A 21,551-nucleotide genomic window follows, 5' to 3' on the forward strand; every position below is an offset into this window, starting at 1 on the left:
TCAGATTGGTAGCGTTTCTTTTGTCTTTTAGCTTCAAAGGGCTTTATTTTTATCACTGTGCAATCAGGCAAAACAAAGGCACTTAAACTGCACTAGCACAAGTAGGTTTCTTCCTTTCTGCATCTATTTAGTAATTCTATGGCTCCCAATGATATCACTGGGCCAGGCAGTACAAAAGTGACACTGGACCAATTTGGTTGAGTAGCACACACAGTTCTGTGGACATCTCAGTCATATGTGCCCATGCACATACTGCTCTAAACCCCCACAGGATAACTTCAAATCCCACTCGTCATCCAAAGTCACTGCAGCATGTGTGCATTTCATCTACAGCTTATAATTTGAGTTAAGCAATGTCAAAGTGTTGCACATCTAATCAAAACAGAAGTTTAAATCTTGAGACACAATCTCAAGGCCATTGCAAAAAGTAAACATGAACATCCCCAATTATTATTTTTGCACAACAAGCTAATTAGCTATAACCCACAAAGTGCAAATCATCAAATGCACAGTGGCATGGATGAGGACTCAGTGGTGAGGCAGATGAACTTCAGAGCATTCTACATACCACTATCATTTGAGTTGTCTCTATTGTGCTCCTCTCTGAACTTGCCCAGGACCTCCGAGTCTGACACACCATCACTTTGTACATTCATTGCATTGTGCTGAGGGTGCTACTGCAAGCATTATCTGCTTCTTTCTTCTTCTTTCCGTGCTTTTTCCAAAAGAATTACAGCTCAGGACACAGGGCTCAGTGTTGTTAAATACAGTATGGAGCCCCGTTTTGTGTGTGTGCATGTGTGTGTTCATTTTAAAACACACCTGTGGATATGACAAGACAGGTGGGGTGTGCCCCCCAAGCCGGACTTATCTGTATAATCCCAGCATGCAGGTACTTTAGCATTGTTGACACCAATAGACACAGACTCCTCCTCGGGTGTGCTAAGGGTCCTCATCATGTTTGCACAAACTGGGGTGTGTGTGTGTGTGTGTGTGTGTGTGTGTGTGTGTGTGTATTGGAGAGAGACAGAGGTAGGTGGGGGAAATCTCTGCCAGGTGTTTTAAACTTTTGGTGACAACTAGACTGTGACCACCACAGAGATACAGAGCAGGGAGCAGAAAATGCTGGAAGAGGATGAGAAGATAAGAGCTGACTTAATGTGTCACAGCTTGCAACAAACTTGAGGCTATTTGGTTTGTGTGTGTGTGTGTGTGTGTGTATGTGTGTGTGTGAGAGAGAGAGAGAGAGAGAGAGCGAGAGAGAGAAAGAGAGAAGCGGGGGAGAGCAGGTTTTGCTCCATTGAAGACATCTCAATGCTTAAAAATACATTTACACATACATGTTTTCCTATTTTTATATTTTTTAGCTTGTTTTAAGGATCTGTGAATAATGTTTACTGAATATTAATGCAGATAACCTAGCACTGACGATTCATGTAACCTGCATGTACCCTGTATCTATGCGTGAGGTAACCGATGCACCCAGACAAAATCCTCGCAGACAAGGGAAGAATGTCTGCAGACTCCAAAGTTTTTTTTGGTGTCTCTTTGCAGCAGAAAGCATGTGGGGTCATAAAGACACAGTTAAAAACCATCTTAAACTGATGTACAACAGAGAGCCTTACTTGTAATGTCCTGACCCTGCAAGGAAGGACTCAGCCTCATTTGACTGGTACAATAGCTGATCATGATTACTTCCTCTGATTAATATTATTGTACACACACACACACACACACACACACACACACAACTAGGGTTGCAAGGGTATGAGATTTTCATGGTACAAAAATTGTCTGAGAAAATGTCAGTGTGCACATCATACAGTACTCCACGATTATCATTACTATTATCAGCTGCAATGACCCTTTAAGGAGTAACAACAGAAGGGTTTTTTTTTTGGTTGTGCAAACACTTCATAATTTCAACCAGAGAGTGCAGAGTTCAATACTGTAGATAAACATATGTACATGGTATGTCAACCATCAATTTTCATACCATGGTATACTGCTGCAACACTACACACAATCACATTCACATCATAGTCCAGTTATTTTCCTCTGCCTTCACAACACATCATGTCAGCCCACTAAACAGTACATAGCAGAGTGGCTTCCACCACACGTCCCAAGGTGCACATATGTGTGTGTGTGTGTGTGTGTGTGTGTGTGTGTGTGCGTGTGTGGTGAGCAGACACTCTTGCCAGTGGCTGCAGCTATTTCCTTCAAATTCCTGAACCTTGACTTAAATAGGAACGAGAGAGCGGGTGAATGACAAACACAGAGGGAGTCTGTTTTAGCCCAGTGAAATTTGTGACATTTCACACATAACAACCACAAAAACAAGGACTGACACACAGCAACTAAACACAGCACACAAACAGCAGCCTTCCATCCCTAAGATCTGCCTGTCCCAGAATGTAGTCAATGACAGTTTTATTCTCGAATATTTGGTTCTGATTTTATTTCGCAAATTCTGAAGCACCCAAAGAGACCACAGATGGTTTCGTTTTAGCCGGGGCATTGCACTTGCTGGTTCTGTCAAACATTACCACCTCCCACATGTCAAACTTGCTGCCCATTGTGGTTGTCTCACTATTTGTTGGTGTATTCAAATATTTTCATGAGCTGTACTGTAATAAAAGCATGAAATATGGTTCACGCTAAACATTAACAACTTATCTAACACTCATGAGTTCTTGAGCAATGCCTTACATTTTTTGGGTGTGTTTCCTCTAACACAGTAACAACTGATACAGTGCACAATGAACCCAAATAGTGACTGTGATATCTGGAGGAAGTTTGAGTGAAATGAGTGATTTGGACAAAGCCATAAACACCATTAGCTGCGTTTCCATTGCCCCTAGAAATGCGCAAATCCTAAATATCGCAATAAAAAAACGGTAATGGAAACACCTAAATTTCGAAAATCCTCTCGAATATCGCAAAAACATTTTTACGCTCTCATGAGGTGGTTTTTCAGACGTGTCGATATTTAGGTGTATCGCAAAAGTGTAATGGAAACACTTTTTTCGAATTTACACGTCTCCGAGGTCAGCGGCCGGCCGCATGCAGTCAGATATAACGTCTTGTCAATTTTGTAGTGTTTGTATGTTTTCTGGATCTCAATAAGTAGCAGACAAAAACACTACAGTTGTTCCAGCTGTCATGCTGGCTGATCTGTTAAAGACAATCTGACAGCTGTGATCTCGTCCTGTGCACACTTTGCAAAATCTAATCATTCCGTTTTCATTAATCGTGAGATGAACTTGTGATGAGTGTGTGCACCTTAGCTATGTGAGAAACACGCGTGCACGCCATTAACTTTAATATTTACACATAATTGCTGACAGAAAATATGTTCAAAGGACACTTCAGTAATTCACAGTCCTGTATTCTGCTGCTGCTACGACGGCGCGAGCTGACGCTGTTAGAGCGAGCCTCGCGTAATAACAAAGTGATCAATAATAGGCCATTAAAATCAGTGATCACTCTAAGTCAACAGATAATTTCTTTATTTCCCATTCAGCATGTGCTTTTGAATTATAAGGCTTTGTGTTAAGTTTTACCGACGCACAGCACGCACACACATCTCGCGGGACGTCCGAGAACTTACGAGAATTTCGGCTGGTTCGCAAAACACTGTTCAATGTGAAACACCTGCAAGTCGCATTCGAACTTTGCCGAAATTTCAGAAATATCGCTTTTATTTTGCGAACAAGTGTAATGGAAACGCAGCTAGCGTTGTCAAGAGCATGCCATACCAACAACCCAGACCTTAAAGCCAAGTTGACCAATGAAAAACCTGAAAAATACACCTTCACCATAGTAGGATTCATAAATTTGTGTCCAGGGGTCCGTTTCACAAAGCAGGTTCAACAAACTCTGAGTGTAACCCTGAACTCTGAGTTGATCTACTCTGAGATAGGAAACTCTGAGTTTTCGATTACACGACAGCAGATTTGAGTTAGTTTGATTAACTCAGAGTAGGTTCACCTCGAGTTAAGCGCGTGCACCGCAACTTTAAAAAGACAGCATCAATGGAACCCCGATTTGAGGAGTCACCATGGCAACGGGGAAGCGGAAGGCTGCGTACTTCACGCCACTGGAAATTAGACATTTTAATGCGCTCATACAGCGAATATGAACACGTTTTTAGACGGAAGTCCAACACCGCTGCAGCTGCGAAGGAGAGGGAGACGGCGTGGGAGAACATTGCTGCTCGGGTCAATGCGTGAGTATAAATGTAGTCCTTTGAAATCACAATAATATTACAGGGCAAAACTGCTTGAATGGTTGCCTATTAATTTATTTCATTTAGGTGCAATCCCGCGGGGGAGAAGCGCACTTGGCAGCAGCTTAAAATGAAATATAAAAACATGGTTCAAACAGGTAAGACCTCGGCATGATCTCATGGAGGTAGCTACCTCATTTTGATCATGTTTTACATTGTAAAGTAAATATTAAGTGGCTCCCTTTCATTGTAAAATTGGTTATATTGTGTTCATATAATGTTTTGTTTTTTGTTAACGAATGAAATAAAATTTTAAAATGAAAAGAAGTGTTCTCATCTATATCATGTTAAATAATTAAGCCTATATTTAAACTAACACAGACTTTTACTCAGCTAACAGAAAGAAGGCAGATGCACGAAGAACGGGTGGTGGCCTAACACCGATAATTGTCTGGAAAAGCAAGAACATCGTGGTCTGATAACTATCTCCCGACGAATATTTAATTCTCTGCGCAGTATCGCTGCACCTTCATCCACGGGATCATGATTGAAAGACGTTAACATGCCATGTTAACGAAAAACGTCACCACCTACTGTGCCTAATGGACTTCCACTGACTGATATTTTTAATGATTTTTTTTAATAACAGACGGCAGAACTATGCCAAAACTCGTCTGCCGACTGAATGAATGAATTAGGAAGTGAAATACGGTGTGTGGTTGAAAGAGGGCGGAGACACAGAGAAACTCGAGGTTCCTTGAGTAAAACCTGGTCCCGATCAGGTTAGGTTCATAGAGTCAGTTACTGCGGTAACTGACTCAGAGTTTAACTTACCTCTGTCTGTGAAACAGGCTTGAGTTACCCCTCTTTCTCTGGTTTGACTTACCTTCCTATGTGAAACGGAAAACTCAGAGTTTCCCTCATTTCAGGGTTAACATACTCGGAGTTTTCAGTAAACCTGCTTTGTGAAACGGACCTCAGGTCTCGTCCAAAACAGTAATGTTGGTTGGGGTTTCTGTCATGGGAGTGTTGGATTATGTAGCAGTGACCTCTGTACCACCTTCTAACGTTTCTCTCCCTCAATAAAAGTGGAAGAGTAACCGTACATTTATGTGTAAACTTGCAAAAGTCCTGTAAGTTACCTTAAGATTAGCATGAATGCTATTTTTGCACACAATTACCTAAAAAAAAAGGAGATAACAGCACACACTCTTCTGTCACATGCCAAAAGACAGCTTTCCCTGTCAAAATGTCAACACTGCAGAGTGAGTTTCTGAATATCTGCACCCAGGAAGCAGCTTTCCAAAAGTTGTTTTCAGTGACCAAAAACTGCATTTGTGTGTAGATGAAAGGCCAACATAAATCTGTGTTTTACCCATGCTGGTGTCTTTCATCCAGTGACTTGTAGCCAATAAACACATGAGGAGTGGATCATCTCTTTAGTTTTAGGTTTTCAAGTCACATTAAAAAGACAACTCACCAATTAGGTCATTTTGCCAACATGTCAACTACATGAATTTATTTTGTACCTTAAAAATGTAAAATGGGAAGGTTGGCAGGTATGGAGACATATCCAGAGAAGTGTGAGTATGTGTGTCTGAGTGTGCATATGTTCACATGGGTCTTTCATGTTTGTGCTTGTGTGTGTCAGGTACGAAAGGGTTTGCAGAAGGATCATAGTTTGATTGATGTTTAACCTAAAGTTAAGTAAACAGAGGGTTGTGCCCACGCATCAGTGAATAAGAAGATATAGAAAAAACCTGTCAGAGTGGGCCTGTGATATGAAAAAAGTCAATCAAGCAGTCCTATCTATAGGTATATCTCTTGCGCGGTCAAACACAGTGACATCTACTTGGAAGAAGAGAATCAGCATGTAGCTACAAGACTTTCTCTGGAACACTGATAGACAAGCAGAAGACAGGGAGGGGAAGAGTGTCAAAGAAGAAGTTTAGAAAAGGAAGTGAAATGACTACAAATAAGAATAGAAGAGGGAAAAAAAGAAAAAAAGGGAGAAGAGTCAGAGAGGTTGTCCTCTTGGTGTGAAAGAAGCTAGTGTATAAGAAGGGCCATGCAGGAAAGGGGGAGGATAAGGGAGATGAGGGAGAAAAGAAAGTTCAGAGAACGAGACTGTTTGAAGCAAAAGAGAACAGAGACAGCCTTCATGGTTGAGCTGGTGAAAGGCGTGCCCTCTCAACCCCGTGCTCTGAAACAAATGTGTGTGAGTGTGCAGAAACACATGAGTTCTAGCTGAGGAACTGCAGCCTGTGGTTGTTTCCCAGGATGTAGCACCATACCTGGGATAGCTGACTGACCAGGAAACACAGCACAGGGCCAAAACAAAAGCTCGCACACTTGTTCTTCATTACACACACCACAGGCTTCAGGTCTGGAAGCTAGTGCAATTTGCATATGGGTTAACTGGGCAGGCATTTTTTAATCACGTGACCACAGTATTTTCTGTATTTACAGCAACCTACCTGTCTTTGAAGGCTTTTTCACCCATCTCACGGGCTGCCCTGCGGATTTCTTCTGGAACTGCATCTTTCTCAGCCTGGGAAACCTGGTAGACCTTGTGCCCGGCATCCAGCCGATAAGGGCCCCCTTTCCCACCTAGTCCTGCCGTGTCTCTACCACCTGCAAAGAAACATTTTGCTCGGGAAGAATCAATCACAGCTGTTGGAGGCACTTTAGACAACCCATAACTGGTTTCAAACCATACATTTTAGTCAGAGTTTCTATTAACTCAGTAATTGTGAATTTTCGATTGGTTTAAAACTAAAAAAATAAACACTAAAGACTGCAATTAACAAGTATTTAATTATTGATTAAGAGGAAGAAAAAAAGATTTAAAAAAAATCAGGAAATCTTCAAATTGCTTGTTTTGTCTGACAAACAGTCCAAAACACAAAGACATGTCATATTTTATATTATAACAAATGACTTAAATAACTAATCAGTGATCAAAACTTTGTATTACTTTTCTGCTAATTGACTAATGGTTTCATCAGCATGTTGTTCACAGTCACACAGTCACATACAGATTCTGGCAGATGCCTGGTTAAAGTACAGTTTGAGTACTATCCTCTAAGCCCTTCAGAAACTGAGCAAAGGGAGGTTTAGTGCCTTGCTCGAGGCAAATAAGCACTTGCTGTGGGAAGAGCACACCACAGCTGTCTCATATATATGTACACCTTCTTAGATGCCATCAGTCATAGTGAAGTGTGTGAAAAATGCTATCACAGATTATCAGCATTTGGTGAATAGATGGATTTTGTTCCTGACCTAGCAGGAAACACTGGTTACCTGTGCCTCCTGCCCACTGGTTTCCCCCAATGTGAGGACTGTTGGTCGGGTCGATCTTGCCATGTTTTGGGGCAGTGACATCCAGGCCACTGTCCCTTTGGATGGTAATCTGAAAGGAGAGGAGAGAGAGATGCCGTATGGATCAGTTTTAAAGTCCTCTGCAAACATACAAGTGCAGACTCTCAAAGTGTTAAAGGGTTGCTTCAGTTCCAACGCATGTATATAGTCTGGTTTTCCAGGAACAAGGAGATTTTTTCTAGTTATGGTTCCTACTGCACGTTAAAAGCCTGAAAATATTAACAGACCATTGCATTCTAATGTCATCAAGAGGAACAATAATGAACACAACAACTGATGGGTGTTTGAGTTAGAATAGCATTAACTGTCTGACATGGAAGAAACACAGTGACGTAGCACACATTTACAGTCAGCTAAAGTATCACAGCCAGATCTACACATTCACCAAGAATACTGCACAATGTCTTGCCCACTAAAATTTTCATTTTGATACTAAATAAAAGTCAAAAGTACCAAAGTCTGTGCCAGTATTTTCCCTTTAAGATGCTTCTGAGCTGTTGCACTAAGCGTTTATGCATTTCACACAAAAGATACACAAGTACGTACAAATACATTTTGATAGAATAACCAATTATAATGTTCAAAACCACTGATGGAAACCGATTTAATCAAAAAGGCTGCAGTATGTAGAGTGTAGAGTGTTCAAACATCCCTGGGAAAAGCAACTGTGGTAGTAATCCTACTTTGCCGCTAATAGAGACACATATATGAGATTGTAATTTCAACTTTTCCAAGCTCACACAACTTGAAAGTTGTCTTTGTGTTAACTTCCTGATGTACTGAATTAGTATGTGAGACAGCCATCAAAAGCTACGTATCACACAGTCAAAGCACTAAGAGAATGGATCGTCTATCACTAAGGGCTGAGGTTTTGGCAGGATGGACAGAATAGGCCCTGTCTTTCTCTGCTGGAGAGTGATGGAGAGGGAAGGGGTGGATACACAGAGAGGTTAAATCATTGGATTTTTAGGTCCATCTCAATGGTACCATCAATGCCAAAATCAGCATGCTGGCTCTCACACTGAGGAGAGCGGCCAGACAGATTCTGGCATGCATGAGGGAGAGAGAGAGGAAGGGTAGTTTAGTGGGAGAGTAAGTGCATCCCCTGTAGTTCAGCTGCATTCTCACATACTGCAGGAATCTGGACGGTATCTTTGGGGGATGAGGTCTTGTTGCGCAGACGGCTGTGTGTGTATGTGTGTGTGAGATATTATATTACCGTTTTTGATTTTTGCTTGGTTTGTCATGGTCTGTGTGGTTGAACAGAGACTTATCTAATAGGAGCAGCAGAGCAGCAGAGAAGCACCCCACCTCTCCCTCTGCTGACCCACTGTCCACACCTCAAACTGACATCGACAGTGGAGCTGAGGTACTGCTCTCACATTTACATGAAGCTGCTGTATCAGCAGAGCTGTCTATATTTAGTGCAGATTAGGAGGGTCAGTCTGATATTAACCGTGCCAGATTACCAGGACTAGATAATAGCCATTGTGGAAACCAGCTCAAACAGTGGACCTCGTGTAAATGTCACAATTTGCCAACTGGGCACAATATGTTTTATTGCTCAAGCAATAATTAATTAAATAAGATGCTTATTTAATTAATTCTAAATTAATTAAATAAGCATCTATCTATGCTATCACACCTGAAGCAAATGTTGGTTTTAAATGCAATGCACAGGGGCACCTTGTTAGTAGCTCAAAGGCTCATTCACTTTTTCCACACGTATTTTATCAGCCAGTGTGATTGAGGATGACAGTGCTGTCCCGAGAGAGAGCTGTCCTCTTTAGCTGAGAGCAAATATGAGCATTTGTGAAAACTGTAGTAATGCTAATGTTATCAGGCTATGACAAAATCACTTTAGAAGCACATTTTTGTAATGATCTCAAAAACCTTGTCATGAAGGAGCTGTGACAAAGGTGTATTGAGGCAGGATACATTACAATTAACTTTCCAAATCAGTATATGAGTATATTTATGTAAGTATAAAATAAAAACGCAAACACAACAAAATATTTCAAACCTGAATTGAGCATCAACATAAGTAGGAATTAAAAGTCTGACCAAAACTAGTTCATTCCAGATGTACAAGTATACAATTTAATGCCATCCCATCAATAGACCTGCCACAAAGTCTATAATATATAATTTTTAATTCAGCTCTAGTGGTGATGTTGTACTGTACTATTTGTTTCATGTTTGTATATGATAAGGATAAAACATAAGAAATGCTGCACATAATGCAGTCATGTTCACCACCACCAAAAACTACAGCCTCAATAATAGCCTTAATTGTATTAATACCTCTCTAACAGTGATAATCGTTCTATCTACCAAAGTGGCCACTAAGCGTATGTCAGCCATAAAGTATTAAGAAACTGCAGTAGAATTAAAGACACAGAGTATGTAACGGAATTTACAAACATGCTGCCACATAATGATATCATGTGTCAACCAGAGCCCACAAACCAGTTCATTTCCAACTGTTAAATATCCCACCATGTTCATATCTCGGTCAGGTTTTAATAATCAGCAGGGTCTCAAACACAGGTCATTTCAAATGACAGACATCCTTGTTGTCTCATGCAGCTGCAAACCAACAGATCTGTATATCAATAGAGCTTTCCATTGCTCCAATGTTAGTGAAGAACCACAGGAAGCTCACCCTCAGGAGCTCACCTCTGCAATGTGACCGATTTGTAATAACACACTAATGCATACATGTCTGTGTGTGTGTGTGTGTGTGTGTGTGAGTCGTACACTGAATACAGCAAAAAAACTGTGTGTGTGTGTCACATTATGATGTCCCAGCAGGGATCCTGGCAGCAGGACCATCAGTTTCACTGACAACATCAGACAGGACAAAAATAAGAGAGTTCTTCTGTATAATCACATGGCATCTGTCATTCACTTGTCTGAGTTTGCTTACATGTGCCATGTCAAAGTTACAGACAAAACATGTCCTCTCTGAAATAAACCGAAGATAGTTCAAAGTGGTAGCTATAATGTAAAAGTATATGAGCATTACATGATCTGAAAGAGTCACCACCAACAGATATCGTTTAAAGACAAATTTAAATAGGAAAATACACTTCAGGAACCATCATCCCCTCTCACTCCACAACTCTATTAGACTCTGATGACAGTTGTTTAGCAATTGGGTCACTCTCAGTTAAATCTAAACAAACCACACACACAGCCTTACTGAAGCATGTCAACTAGTGGATTTAATGCTTCATCAATATGCCTTGAGATGTTTTTAATTTAATCATTATTAAATATTAGGTCATGAATATCTTAAAAACTTACTAGATTTGACGTGAAGTTTTCAGGGTCTCCTTAAATGAACTCTGGATGTTTGAAAGCGTATTGAAGAGAAGGGAAACACCTTTCTCTTCTAATAAAGTCTCATTAATGTTGTTCACAACAGGCTAAGGTGTAAACATCTTATTTTACTCCTAATTTGTGCTTTGATGGCAAAATGACTTCTAAACAAGCTCAACTCTGGGAGTGTTTGGGTGGTAAATCCATAGACGCTGCGTCCATGTGTTCCCACACTATTTACTTGAAGCAAGTGAAAACTACTCATAGCCACTGGTCCTAGTAGTAAACAGTGTTAGATAAGGTTCTTAACTAAGGAAAGAAAGACGGAGAGAAAGAAAGAAAGAAAGAGAGGCCAGGGGAGTGCGGGGTGGACGGTGCAGTTGAGAAAACTTCGTTTTTATGACTGTGGGAATCAATGTTTCCACCCCACCCTCTTCTCTCAATGACTTTTCTCCCCTCCCTCTTTCTTTTCTTCACCCAGTGTCTATCTCTCTGTCTCTCATCTGCTGCAGTCCACGCCTTGACTTGTAGGATTAATAGCCTCATAAATTTCTCATTCTCCCTTTAGACGCCTAAAGTCAGAATGATTTAGGAGTGATGGCATCTGTGTGCATGAGTGTGTGCACATAGGTTCACTTTTGAGTGCTTTTTTCTGAGTAAATGCGTGCCCATGTGTGAACTTGGGTGCATGCTGGTGTGTATTGGTATAAATGCATGCCCGAACATGAATGACCGAACATGTGCAAGTGTGTCTACAGTGTGAGCGTTTGAGTGATAAATAATAAATAGTCTTTATTTGTTTCAGCTTATGAATCCACAGCGTGCTGCATGTATGTGCAGGTGTGTAAGAACTAAAATTCTAATTTTACACTAAGATAGTAATTTGTACTTGAATTATAGTATGAAGTATGTGATGTGGAAACAAGACCTACTGTACAGCTTAACAGTTAGCATGCTACTTATTCCAAAATGTTTTTTGCACAGTTAACTATTGCTGATTGCAGATTGTGGCACAAGTCTGCGAGGCACTGCTGCAGACAACCTGAACTTAGAAAGCAAGTGCACATGATGACTGATAAGTTAGCTTCAGGGGCAAAATGGCAAGGAGGAAAAAAGAAAAAAAGTAAAAAAACAAGAGCAATAAAGGAAAAAAAACACCCAGACACTGACATATGTACAATTGACTGTCAGATTAAGTGACAGGATATAAACTAGTCAACTGCTATGAATGTGGTTATATTTTGTTGGATACCTGCAAACACATACTTGGCACCAGGAGCACCAGTTATACAAAAGACATGTGTCACTTGCTGACAAAAGGGGGTGAAAAGATTAGTTTTGAGGGACCTTATGGGACTGGCTTGTAATTCACAAACTCACATTTAAACAAGCTCACTCACCCACTCTCTCTCTCTCTCTCATACACACACACACACACACACACACACACACACAGGTTGTACCACATGCATATGGATCTCCAGTGTAAAGAAGGCAATGACCTGTCATGTCTTTTCTTGCACTGGGACATTAGACATCATTTTCGCTAATAAAATCTCTGACATATTTAAGTTAAGAGGTGAACATGAAGATTTCTTTTAATTCCTGTTTTTCCTTTTTCATTTCACACTGTGGTCCAAAGCCTCATTGTTACATTCTTTTCAGTGTGTCATAAAAACAAGGTATTTGACAAGTAATACATATGTGCCATGTGCAAACAGGTAGGTTCATATGGAAGTGAGGTGTGTAAACATGTTGGTAAAGTAGCATATCTGTGAGCAGATACACAGAGAAACCTGAATGCATCTATGTTTAACTACAGTAGTGCTACTGTTGTTCCAGTGAGCTAACACAGAGCACAGGGAGAGTCTGTGTGAGTCTGACCTACAGTGGACTCAAGGTGCCCCATCAAAGAAGACCTCACTACTGAGGAATCAAGGCCAGAAAGAGGCCCCATGTGTGCACTGCAGGTGTGCAGGTGTATGGGAGAGTGTGTGTGTTTTAATTAATTAATTCTCAGTCAAAGGCAGTGTGCTTTTTCTGGCTCAGTGACCAGATATATATAGATTCTCTTGAGAAAATGTACACCACTGGAGTCACGGCAACACAGAATGAACCAAAAACACGGTAATTACCTCAAGTCATATCTTTTTGCTAAAGCAATTGTAGAAAATGATGAAGACTGACACAAATAATTCTTTTTACTTTCCAGTCATTCATTCCTAGAAAACACTTAAAGTTTGCTCCTACTTCTTGTACTACTACATTCACATAAAAGATGCTTATCTTACAGACACAGAACTTAATGATCAGTGTGTAAAAGGTGTATTACTTATTCATAATTCAACAGATCATCTTTGATGATGAAAGACAAAACAGTCACTGATCTGCCTCATCCAAATTCATGATCATTATCATCTCTTTGATATCCTCATTTAATGCATCCTACAACACTGGTTCCAAAAAGTTGGGACACAGTGGAAAACTTAAATAAAACAAAATGTGATCATTTGCTAATCCTTTTTAACATATACTCAACTAAAAACAGTACAGTCTTTAATGTTTGACCTTATCAATTTCATTGATAGCTGGGATGGGAGAAACAAAACATGTGGAAAGTTGTGGAACGCTCCAAAAACACCTGTTTGGATCATTCAACAGGTAGACAGGTTGATTGGTAACAGGTGATAGTATCATGATTGGGTATGAAAGGAGCATCCTGGAAAGGCTCAGTGGTTCACAAGCAGGGATGGAGCGAGGTTCACCACTTTGTGAACACATGATTGGATAAAGAATGTTACTACATGGACTACATTGTATCCTGTTTCTGTTTAAGTTTTCCACAGCATCGCAGCTTTTTTAAAATCAGGGTTGTACATCTGGAAGGCGACATTGTCTAAAGAACTCCTCTGCCTGTGTTGTGCATGTGGACCCCTTAACAAAGACTTCTCAGTATTCAGGTCTGAACGTTCTGACCCACATCAAAGGTCAAACATATTGCATCATCGGCACAATGCCTGGCCATTCATACACAACCATCCTGGCTACAGCCGGGTCACACATTTCAGGACTAAAGACAGCCCGGGTAACATAAAATCAGGAATGTTTTGGCAGCTACTCTCCCAGAGTGAGGCAAGCATGCAGAGTGACATCCACTTGAAACTGTGCTCACAGTAGTTATTTTTAAAGTAGCACTGCCACTCTGTGGTGTTGAGAGAAACTGCTGCAAGAATTTCTATCCATTACCCAATCCTATCATCTGTATACAACATTGAGGTGTCCAAGAAAGAGGCTACTCCATGAACCATTCAAGATTTCCAAACCAAGTTGTGCTGTTACCTGTACAGGTCTGCCATCCTCCGTGCCAATCATATTCCTCCATTCCATCAGTGATCGCTGCAGGGTGTCCAGTCCTGTCTCCCAGAGCCGGACGTACCCACCCATATCCACTGTTACCACACCTCCAGAACCGAGAGGAGCCATTAACACATCGGACTCGGACACCTTGGATAACCAGCTGGTGTAAGGTGACACAGTCATTGACCTGCCAGTCACAAATATGTGGGAAAGTGGAGACACAAGCCATCACTTTGAGAGGTCATCACAACTTTCTCTAGATTTAACATTTAAACTTTCCTCGAAGGTGTAAATTATGCTGTCAGTCAAACTATAGTTAGTCATGCCACTGTTTTTCCAGGCTCAGCATGATGACCTTGATAATGTGTGGCTTACTGATGTTTATCCTGAGAGTAAAATGGTCTCCCCAACTTGGCTGAAGTTACACAGAGGTGGCCCATTTCAATTTATTGGGCAAATTATTGTATGTCAGCATAAAAGCTGATTTCTATAGATTTTATTCTTTGTTGATACAAAACAATTCGATCACACAGAAAATCATAGTTTTTTAATTTTAGTAAAACATCTCCTATTTTTCAATGCAATCCTGTCTCTGACCACCCGCTAGAGCTAGAGGATGCAAAATGATGTTCCTGTTATACCGTGAATGTATTGCAGTGTAGGAAACAGTAAGAAGCGGGTGTGTTGTGCTCACCTTGGGACAGGAATGTATTTGACTTTTTTGGAATTCAGATCAGTCACCTCTAGGTAGGCTGCTGTCATTGGAGGTGTGACATCTGATTGACACACAAGAAAACAAGTCTTAACACACTGAACACATTCTCTATTTGAATTCATTTGCTATGTTTTTCACAAAATTTCATCTGAACTCTGACCTTTGGGGTAGACCTCCCTCAGGGGCACCTTGCTAGGTGGAAGGGCCCGGACCACCTGATTGGCTGACAGAAGACTGACACAATTCTCCCGTTTGGCTGGGCTGGACCGAAGCCCGCCTCTAAGGAACATGTGAGCCCCACTCTCACCACTCTTCATCATCGACAGCTCAACAGGCCTCTTAAAGCTGTACACCTCATTAGGGGACTGGACAAGAAAAGAAATGAAGAGGAAAATATCAGTACTTGCACATCAAGCAGCAGCTGTATAGCCTAGTTGTGAGAACATTAATATTCATCAGTTCAGCTCTAGCACTGACACTAGAGTACCTCATTCAACCAAGCTCTCATGCTCATCTTAACCCATTTATTTTTTTCAGGCACAAATTAGACTGACAGCAGGGACAAATTGAATGGGTCGCCACTCCACTGCATGGTTAACACCAATACACATTCATGTCTACAGTCTGCCCTGTTATGAGTCTTTTAATCCAAAATCTAGTGTTAATCCATCTAGCTGCAGGGCAAAAGGTTTAACACTAAATTACCTTTTCACACTTGAAAAACTCCTCCCTAAAGCTGGGATAGAACACTTTGCATTTTGCGGGCCTTAAACTGTAATAACTTTTTAGAAGTTTGAACTTAAAAAGCATTGAAAACATGGAATATGATACTGCAAACTTATATTGTTTTCTATAGATAGAGTGGTCTCTTCCCTTTGCTCAGACAAGATACTGCACTAGTGGTCATACCAGAAACCTGAATTGGACATGAAAATTGTGCAGTGCAGCTTTAATACCAAAAACCCAAATATCACTCCACCATTTGCCACCATGTCCTCTTATAATCTTACCACAAGGTCTGGGAAGCCCACGACGACCCGTGCAAAGGAGCCATTGTCGACCAGTATGCGGTTAGGTGAAACAATCTTTTGGTCCAGAGCAGCGCTGAGGTTTTCATTGGGTAGCTGCTCACATGACAGCATCTGTGGTACGGACACCTCAGCTGGGGTGGTGGGAGTGAAGAACAGGGCATGATGGAGCAGAGAAAGAAGCCAGAAAAGAAAAGTTGAGATTACTTCATAAAGAGAGAAAAAAATGAAATAAAAAAAACACTTCTGTTAATGTACCAGACATTGTTCTCCAGAGTGCTGCAGCAGTGTACTTCACAAGAGAGATCCAGTAAAGGTGTCTACTATATCAATGAGCTCACTGCAGAAACTCAGATTTATAGCTCATATATTTCTTCTGTTGATTACAATGAAGTTCAGGTCTACAGTTATTACAGTAGACGTAGTTACGTTGGTGGACTGATTTAGACATTCGTTACTCATGACTTCATATTTTGTTCTCATTAACTGTGACATGGAGTGGAATATTGATTGAATCCATTGCATAGTTCACTTGATATGTTTGGTTTGGCTTAAATCTAGTTGACAGACATATGGCTCTCTGGAGCACCAGTTCATTTCTTTGTATGTCTGGATGCTTGCTTTTGTTGAAAGGGTTGACATAATGTCTTTAATAAGAGCTGCTGGACTGAACATAAAAGCCCAGTTAACCTTTGTTTAGAGTCATTAAATGTCTTTATCGTTCTATATACCTGGGCTGGCTCCATGGCCTGAGCTGACTGAGTCTTCACTGATGCTGTGGAGCTGACACACTCCAGAGTCTTCAGCTGCCATATGCATGGGCTTAGTCAGCAGGAACTTCCTATTCAGAAGCACATTCCACACTATTAATGAATTCGTATTTCAAAACCCTCGGTAAGATTTGATGAATCGGCCCTTTATGTACTTGTTGGTGTTGCTCTCCAGCAGCAGCCAGCGATCCTCTGCCACGAGGAAGACAGACTTCAGGTTGATGGGAAGGGAGATGGAGTGAACCCGACCCTCCAGCACATCCAGCACCTCCAGCTGGTTGCTGCACACACAAGGACAGAAATCAGTGATTAATGCCACCATATGACTGACACCGCACTGTTTAACGGTGCTGTGGATAATGTGGTTTAGACCAGAGCAGCTTACCCATCCTCCTTATAGAAGAGAAGCCAGTTTTTGTGGGCGAAGTCATGACACATTTTATGAGCTCCCTGCAAACAACAATCAATAGACACAACACATTCACTTAAGACACTGCTTTGGAATATTTGTTCAGGTGATTATTCTACACTTCACTTGTGCCAACCCCTTGATAAACTAAAACATCTGGACAGGATAATGCATTCCAATTCATCACCAAAGACAAAAATGTAAATTGTTTATTAGACTTAATGTAAAACTGGACAAATGGGAAAAACACACGTCGAGTCTTGAATGACTAGTAGAGCTGATTCCTGAGAATTCAAGAGCCACAAGTCAAATCAAATTATCTCTGGACACACTGAAACCTCTGACCTGTTGGTCTTTACTGCTCCACCAATTCAAGGCTCTGGTAGGGGGCTGCTCACTGTCCGGAGACAACATGAGTCTCCGCACGGCGCCGGTTACCATGTCCAAGTGGAGCACCGTGTTACTCTGGCAGAGAGACAAATTGAAAGACAAGCAGGAAGTGGAATTAAAATTGCAGAAGAAGAACAAAATGTTAAAATCTGATAATACCTGCAGAAATCACACATATTAACTGTCTGTTGGTTTTATGTTAATTGTATGACAACGCAGATCACAGTCGTTTTTAAAACCCCTCCTAGAGCCACAGTGCTTTCTCAAAAATCCCTCATGCCTGTGGACATTTCTTTATTGTCTTGTCTCCATTTCTTCATACGGATCTTCTTATATTGCAAATGTGCATTTGTTTCAGTATAAATCTCAAATAAATTACAAGTCGCTGAGTAAGCTGTACTGATGCTCTTGATGGAGTAAGTAATTTCAGATTTGTACATAAAGAACACTGTCATTCTAAATTGGACTCAAGTGTGTAACATGTCAAAACCTTGTACACTGTATACACTGAATAATTTTGGAATAAGTTTGTGCTCTGCCACTGCCAGCAGAGGGTGCTCTTCTCCAGGTAGAGCCCCCTTGATCTGGGTGCAAATGTCCTGTTACAGCCAACTAATGTGAACACTGCAAGTTCATTCCGTTCAATTTAGACTGACATATTGTCTGTATGTGCTTCTGTGTTTGCATGCTTCCTACATTTAGATCAGATGAGCAGTAGGATATCTGTGTGTGTGTGTGTGTGTGTGTGTGTGTGTGTGTGTGTGTGTGTGTGTGTGGTGTGTATTGGATGAACTGTGCAAAAGGCTTTCGTTTGTGACGCACTAGGCTTCATCTTCAATAGAGTTTTATGAGAAGGAGCCACAGGGGAGTTGGCCTCAGCCCTGGCTGCCCTGCTTCACACTAATGGTTTCCTTATGGCCTCCCACTCCTGACATACACTACTGCGCTGAAGACTGGTTGAGTTATTCAGAGAAGGCAGACCCCATTTCCTGATTCTAAACATACACTGCCTTTGGAGGGAGTGTGTACATGTTTGAGCACATGTGCATGTCCTGCATGTGTCTTCTGGTAAGCTGTGGTGTTTCACTCAGGCTCTTTGTGAGGGTCTGTTGTATACATCTATGTCTTTGAGTTTGTGTTGGCATGCCCTTGAACGTAGCATTATTATGTTTGTGCATGCTTTCTTTTTTTTCGCACTTAAGTTTTTATTGAGGTTTACAAATTTATAAAGAGAACCGCACAACCAACACAAAAAGCAATACGGAAAGTTTCCTGGAACTATTTCAATATTCACACAAATATAGTTTATGCATTCTTTCAGTCTGTGTCTTGTCACATATTCATGTCCCATGTTTTCAATTTTCTTTTTAAATGTATATCTTTGCAGTAAGTATGCGTACACAATTTATGCGAATGCCAAGTAAAACCTACATTTTTGTTTGTGTATTTAAGTGTGTGTGTAGATGATGGTTTCCCTGATTTCCCTGGAAGGCCATTGACCTATGAGTGAACTTTATGTTGTCCGGACCTCTTCATTTTTAGACAGAGGTAACATGATCCATTACTGCGGTATTTTAGAAGTCCTCCTTTTGCCTAATATACATCAGCTGTACAAGTGTTCTGGTTGGAGAAATGGCTAACATGCTTTCTTCTTGTTGACACTCTGCTGTCCTAGGTAAGGGTCTAATGGGGTTAGAGAGGTTCAACAGCAAACAACCAGCGATTACAAATCGTTTTTAGAAACTCTGACAGATTTGTGCACAGTTATTCAAAATCTGTGAGGAATCTGTGGTTGTCCTCCAGAAAAAGTTTAAATACCAGTGTTGTTTAAGTACCTTATTACATGTTATACTAGTCAGTAAACAAGGACATCATACCAAAGGAGACCGGACTAAAATTCCTCTGTGATCACTCACAGTTAGTGTGGAAGTGTGTAGCTGTGTTTTAGTAAATAATACGAAGAATATTTCGAATTCCTCTTTAACTCCACGTTGTTCTTGCATGGTGTTCCACATACCTCACAATTAAAGCTGACATTTACAGTACGTATATGTTCTCCTGTGAGAAAAGGTAATGATGTCCACCATCACATCCACCTCAACTATAAAGCAGCAACCACATTTTCTTTTCAGTGTCTTTCCTGTGTGATAATTACATCTCTATGTCTCTCTACTGTCATAAAGGTTCATTGTGGTGTTTTTTAACTACTGGGAGCTCTGCAGATCACTGTTGTTGCTGTGCAGGTCCTCATTCACATGACATCTATGCATGGGGATGAGGTGATACACATTAATGTCAACTGCAGAGGACAGTCACAGTTAGTGGCCTTAATGTACTGTAAAAGGTACCATAATAAAAAGAGGAGAAGAGAAGATTGCAAGCAAATGTAAACAATGCAGGTTTTCAAACCAAAAGCTTTGCAACTGATGTTTATTAGGCTATAAGTACTAATTAAGCACAAGTTTTTACAAGCTGTCAACACCTTTGTATGCACTGTATATAGACAATTCTCTCAGTGGCGTAAATACTGTCACATAAAGCATAAAAATGCAGACAAAAAAAATCTAAATTATGTTATTAGAAACCCTCTTCTGGTTTGCAGCAGCAAAGCTGACTCTAACCTGCTAATGATGTCATAGCAAAGACTGACCTAATAGTCAGATTCATGGCCCCCATGGATGGAGGCCAGGTTTTACTCTCTATGGCATGCTCCATGGTGTTAGCAAGTCAACTTGGGGTGCAAAAGAGAGATCCTAGCACAGAGTCACGCTCCCCCGGACACACTAAGCTGATTTTTATAAGGGCAGTGACATCAGGGTCCTTACTCCTGAAGACTTCTCACAATGACTTTTGGTGAAAAATGTGTTATTTAGAAAACATGTTTGTTCACGATGCAAAGTCCACATTACATTTACATTACATTTAATATGAGCAACATCCTGTTCACTGACTCTACTGGGAGACAGCAACATTTTTCCATGGGAGATATAAAAAAAATTAACTGAATCTTATGTAATCTATTCAGTGTGATCATGTAGTCATACAGACTTGTCTTTGTGTGCACGTGTGTGTCTGAGTGTGTGCCAACCTGCTCCTCATGCAGCACCACCTGTCCCTCCAGAGGGCTCCCAAGTGGAGCAACAGTGACAAAGGGCTGCCAAACGCCACTGATGGTCCTGGGGAAGACGTCATAAAGCTCAATGCACCGAATTGACTCCCCACACTCCTTCATGGAGTACAGGGACACTGGGTTACACGTGGCCACGTACAGCACATCTTCAAAACAAAAACAGAGGGAGTGTGGGACTGTAATTCATTCTGTACCGTACTATATTCAGCCATTTCAGTAGGTAGATCTCTTGAGCATTACATAAAAGTCACATGCAGTATGAGTGGCTGACTGGAAATATATTAACGTTCTGCCATTTGTTGCTAATAGCAACCCCCTACTGACAGATTCCACAGCAGATACAGAGTGACAGATCAGTGACTGTCAACATATTGACAGGCATCTTGTATCTACTGTCCAAATGTCCTTGCAGGACAATTATCTGGATTGTTTCTGACAACTGTTTTGTTACATTTTCAATATAAAATGTTAGTTTTCATGATTAGTGTAGTGCTGACCATACTAGCTGTTATACTAACTGTCTAAGACTGTGAGGCGCTGCAAACAACACATTCTAGGTAACTGTCCATTTACTTTTGGACTAATTGTCACAGATTCCACTCTTTTTACTCTTGCTGACTCTAATTACTGTCTTGAACATGGTACAGAGTACACCACTGATTTATCATTGCTCTCCTGTAACATTGTCCAACTCACAATGGTCCAATGCAGCAGAAGCACACATATCATCTGTTTTATACCAACTATTCTTCTTCCCCGTCAAAATTTGGTGCCTACATTAGCTGCACTGCAGCTCAACCACTGACAGTTAGGTCA

At 40.9% G+C, this 21,551-nt stretch overlaps 1 protein-coding gene across 1 annotated transcript in view; it reads right to left on the minus strand.

The window, feature by feature from the left end:
• Window positions 1-21,551, minus strand: part of vwa8 (von Willebrand factor A domain containing 8) — a 70,837-nt gene that overhangs the window by 10,033 nt on the left and 39,253 nt on the right. The window contains exons 29-39 of the mRNA XM_041951260.1: window positions 20,694-20,881; window positions 17,561-17,680; window positions 17,192-17,256; window positions 16,962-17,087; window positions 16,768-16,877; window positions 16,019-16,170; window positions 15,169-15,373; window positions 14,988-15,069; window positions 14,276-14,480; window positions 7,535-7,643; window positions 6,709-6,865 (exon numbers count right to left, since the gene is read on the minus strand). Coding sequence (XP_041807194.1) covers window positions 6,709-6,865; window positions 7,535-7,643; window positions 14,276-14,480; window positions 14,988-15,069; window positions 15,169-15,373; window positions 16,019-16,170; window positions 16,768-16,877; window positions 16,962-17,087; window positions 17,192-17,256; window positions 17,561-17,680; window positions 20,694-20,881 — 1,519 coding nt within the window. The remainder of the gene's footprint in view (window positions 1-6,708; window positions 6,866-7,534; window positions 7,644-14,275; window positions 14,481-14,987; window positions 15,070-15,168; window positions 15,374-16,018; window positions 16,171-16,767; window positions 16,878-16,961; window positions 17,088-17,191; window positions 17,257-17,560; window positions 17,681-20,693; window positions 20,882-21,551) is intronic.

The sequence above is a fragment of the Chelmon rostratus genome, chromosome 13 (assembly GCF_017976325.1).
Source record: "Chelmon rostratus isolate fCheRos1 chromosome 13, fCheRos1.pri, whole genome shotgun sequence".
In the NCBI taxonomy this organism is placed as follows: Eukaryota; Metazoa; Chordata; class Actinopteri; order Chaetodontiformes; family Chaetodontidae; genus Chelmon; species Chelmon rostratus.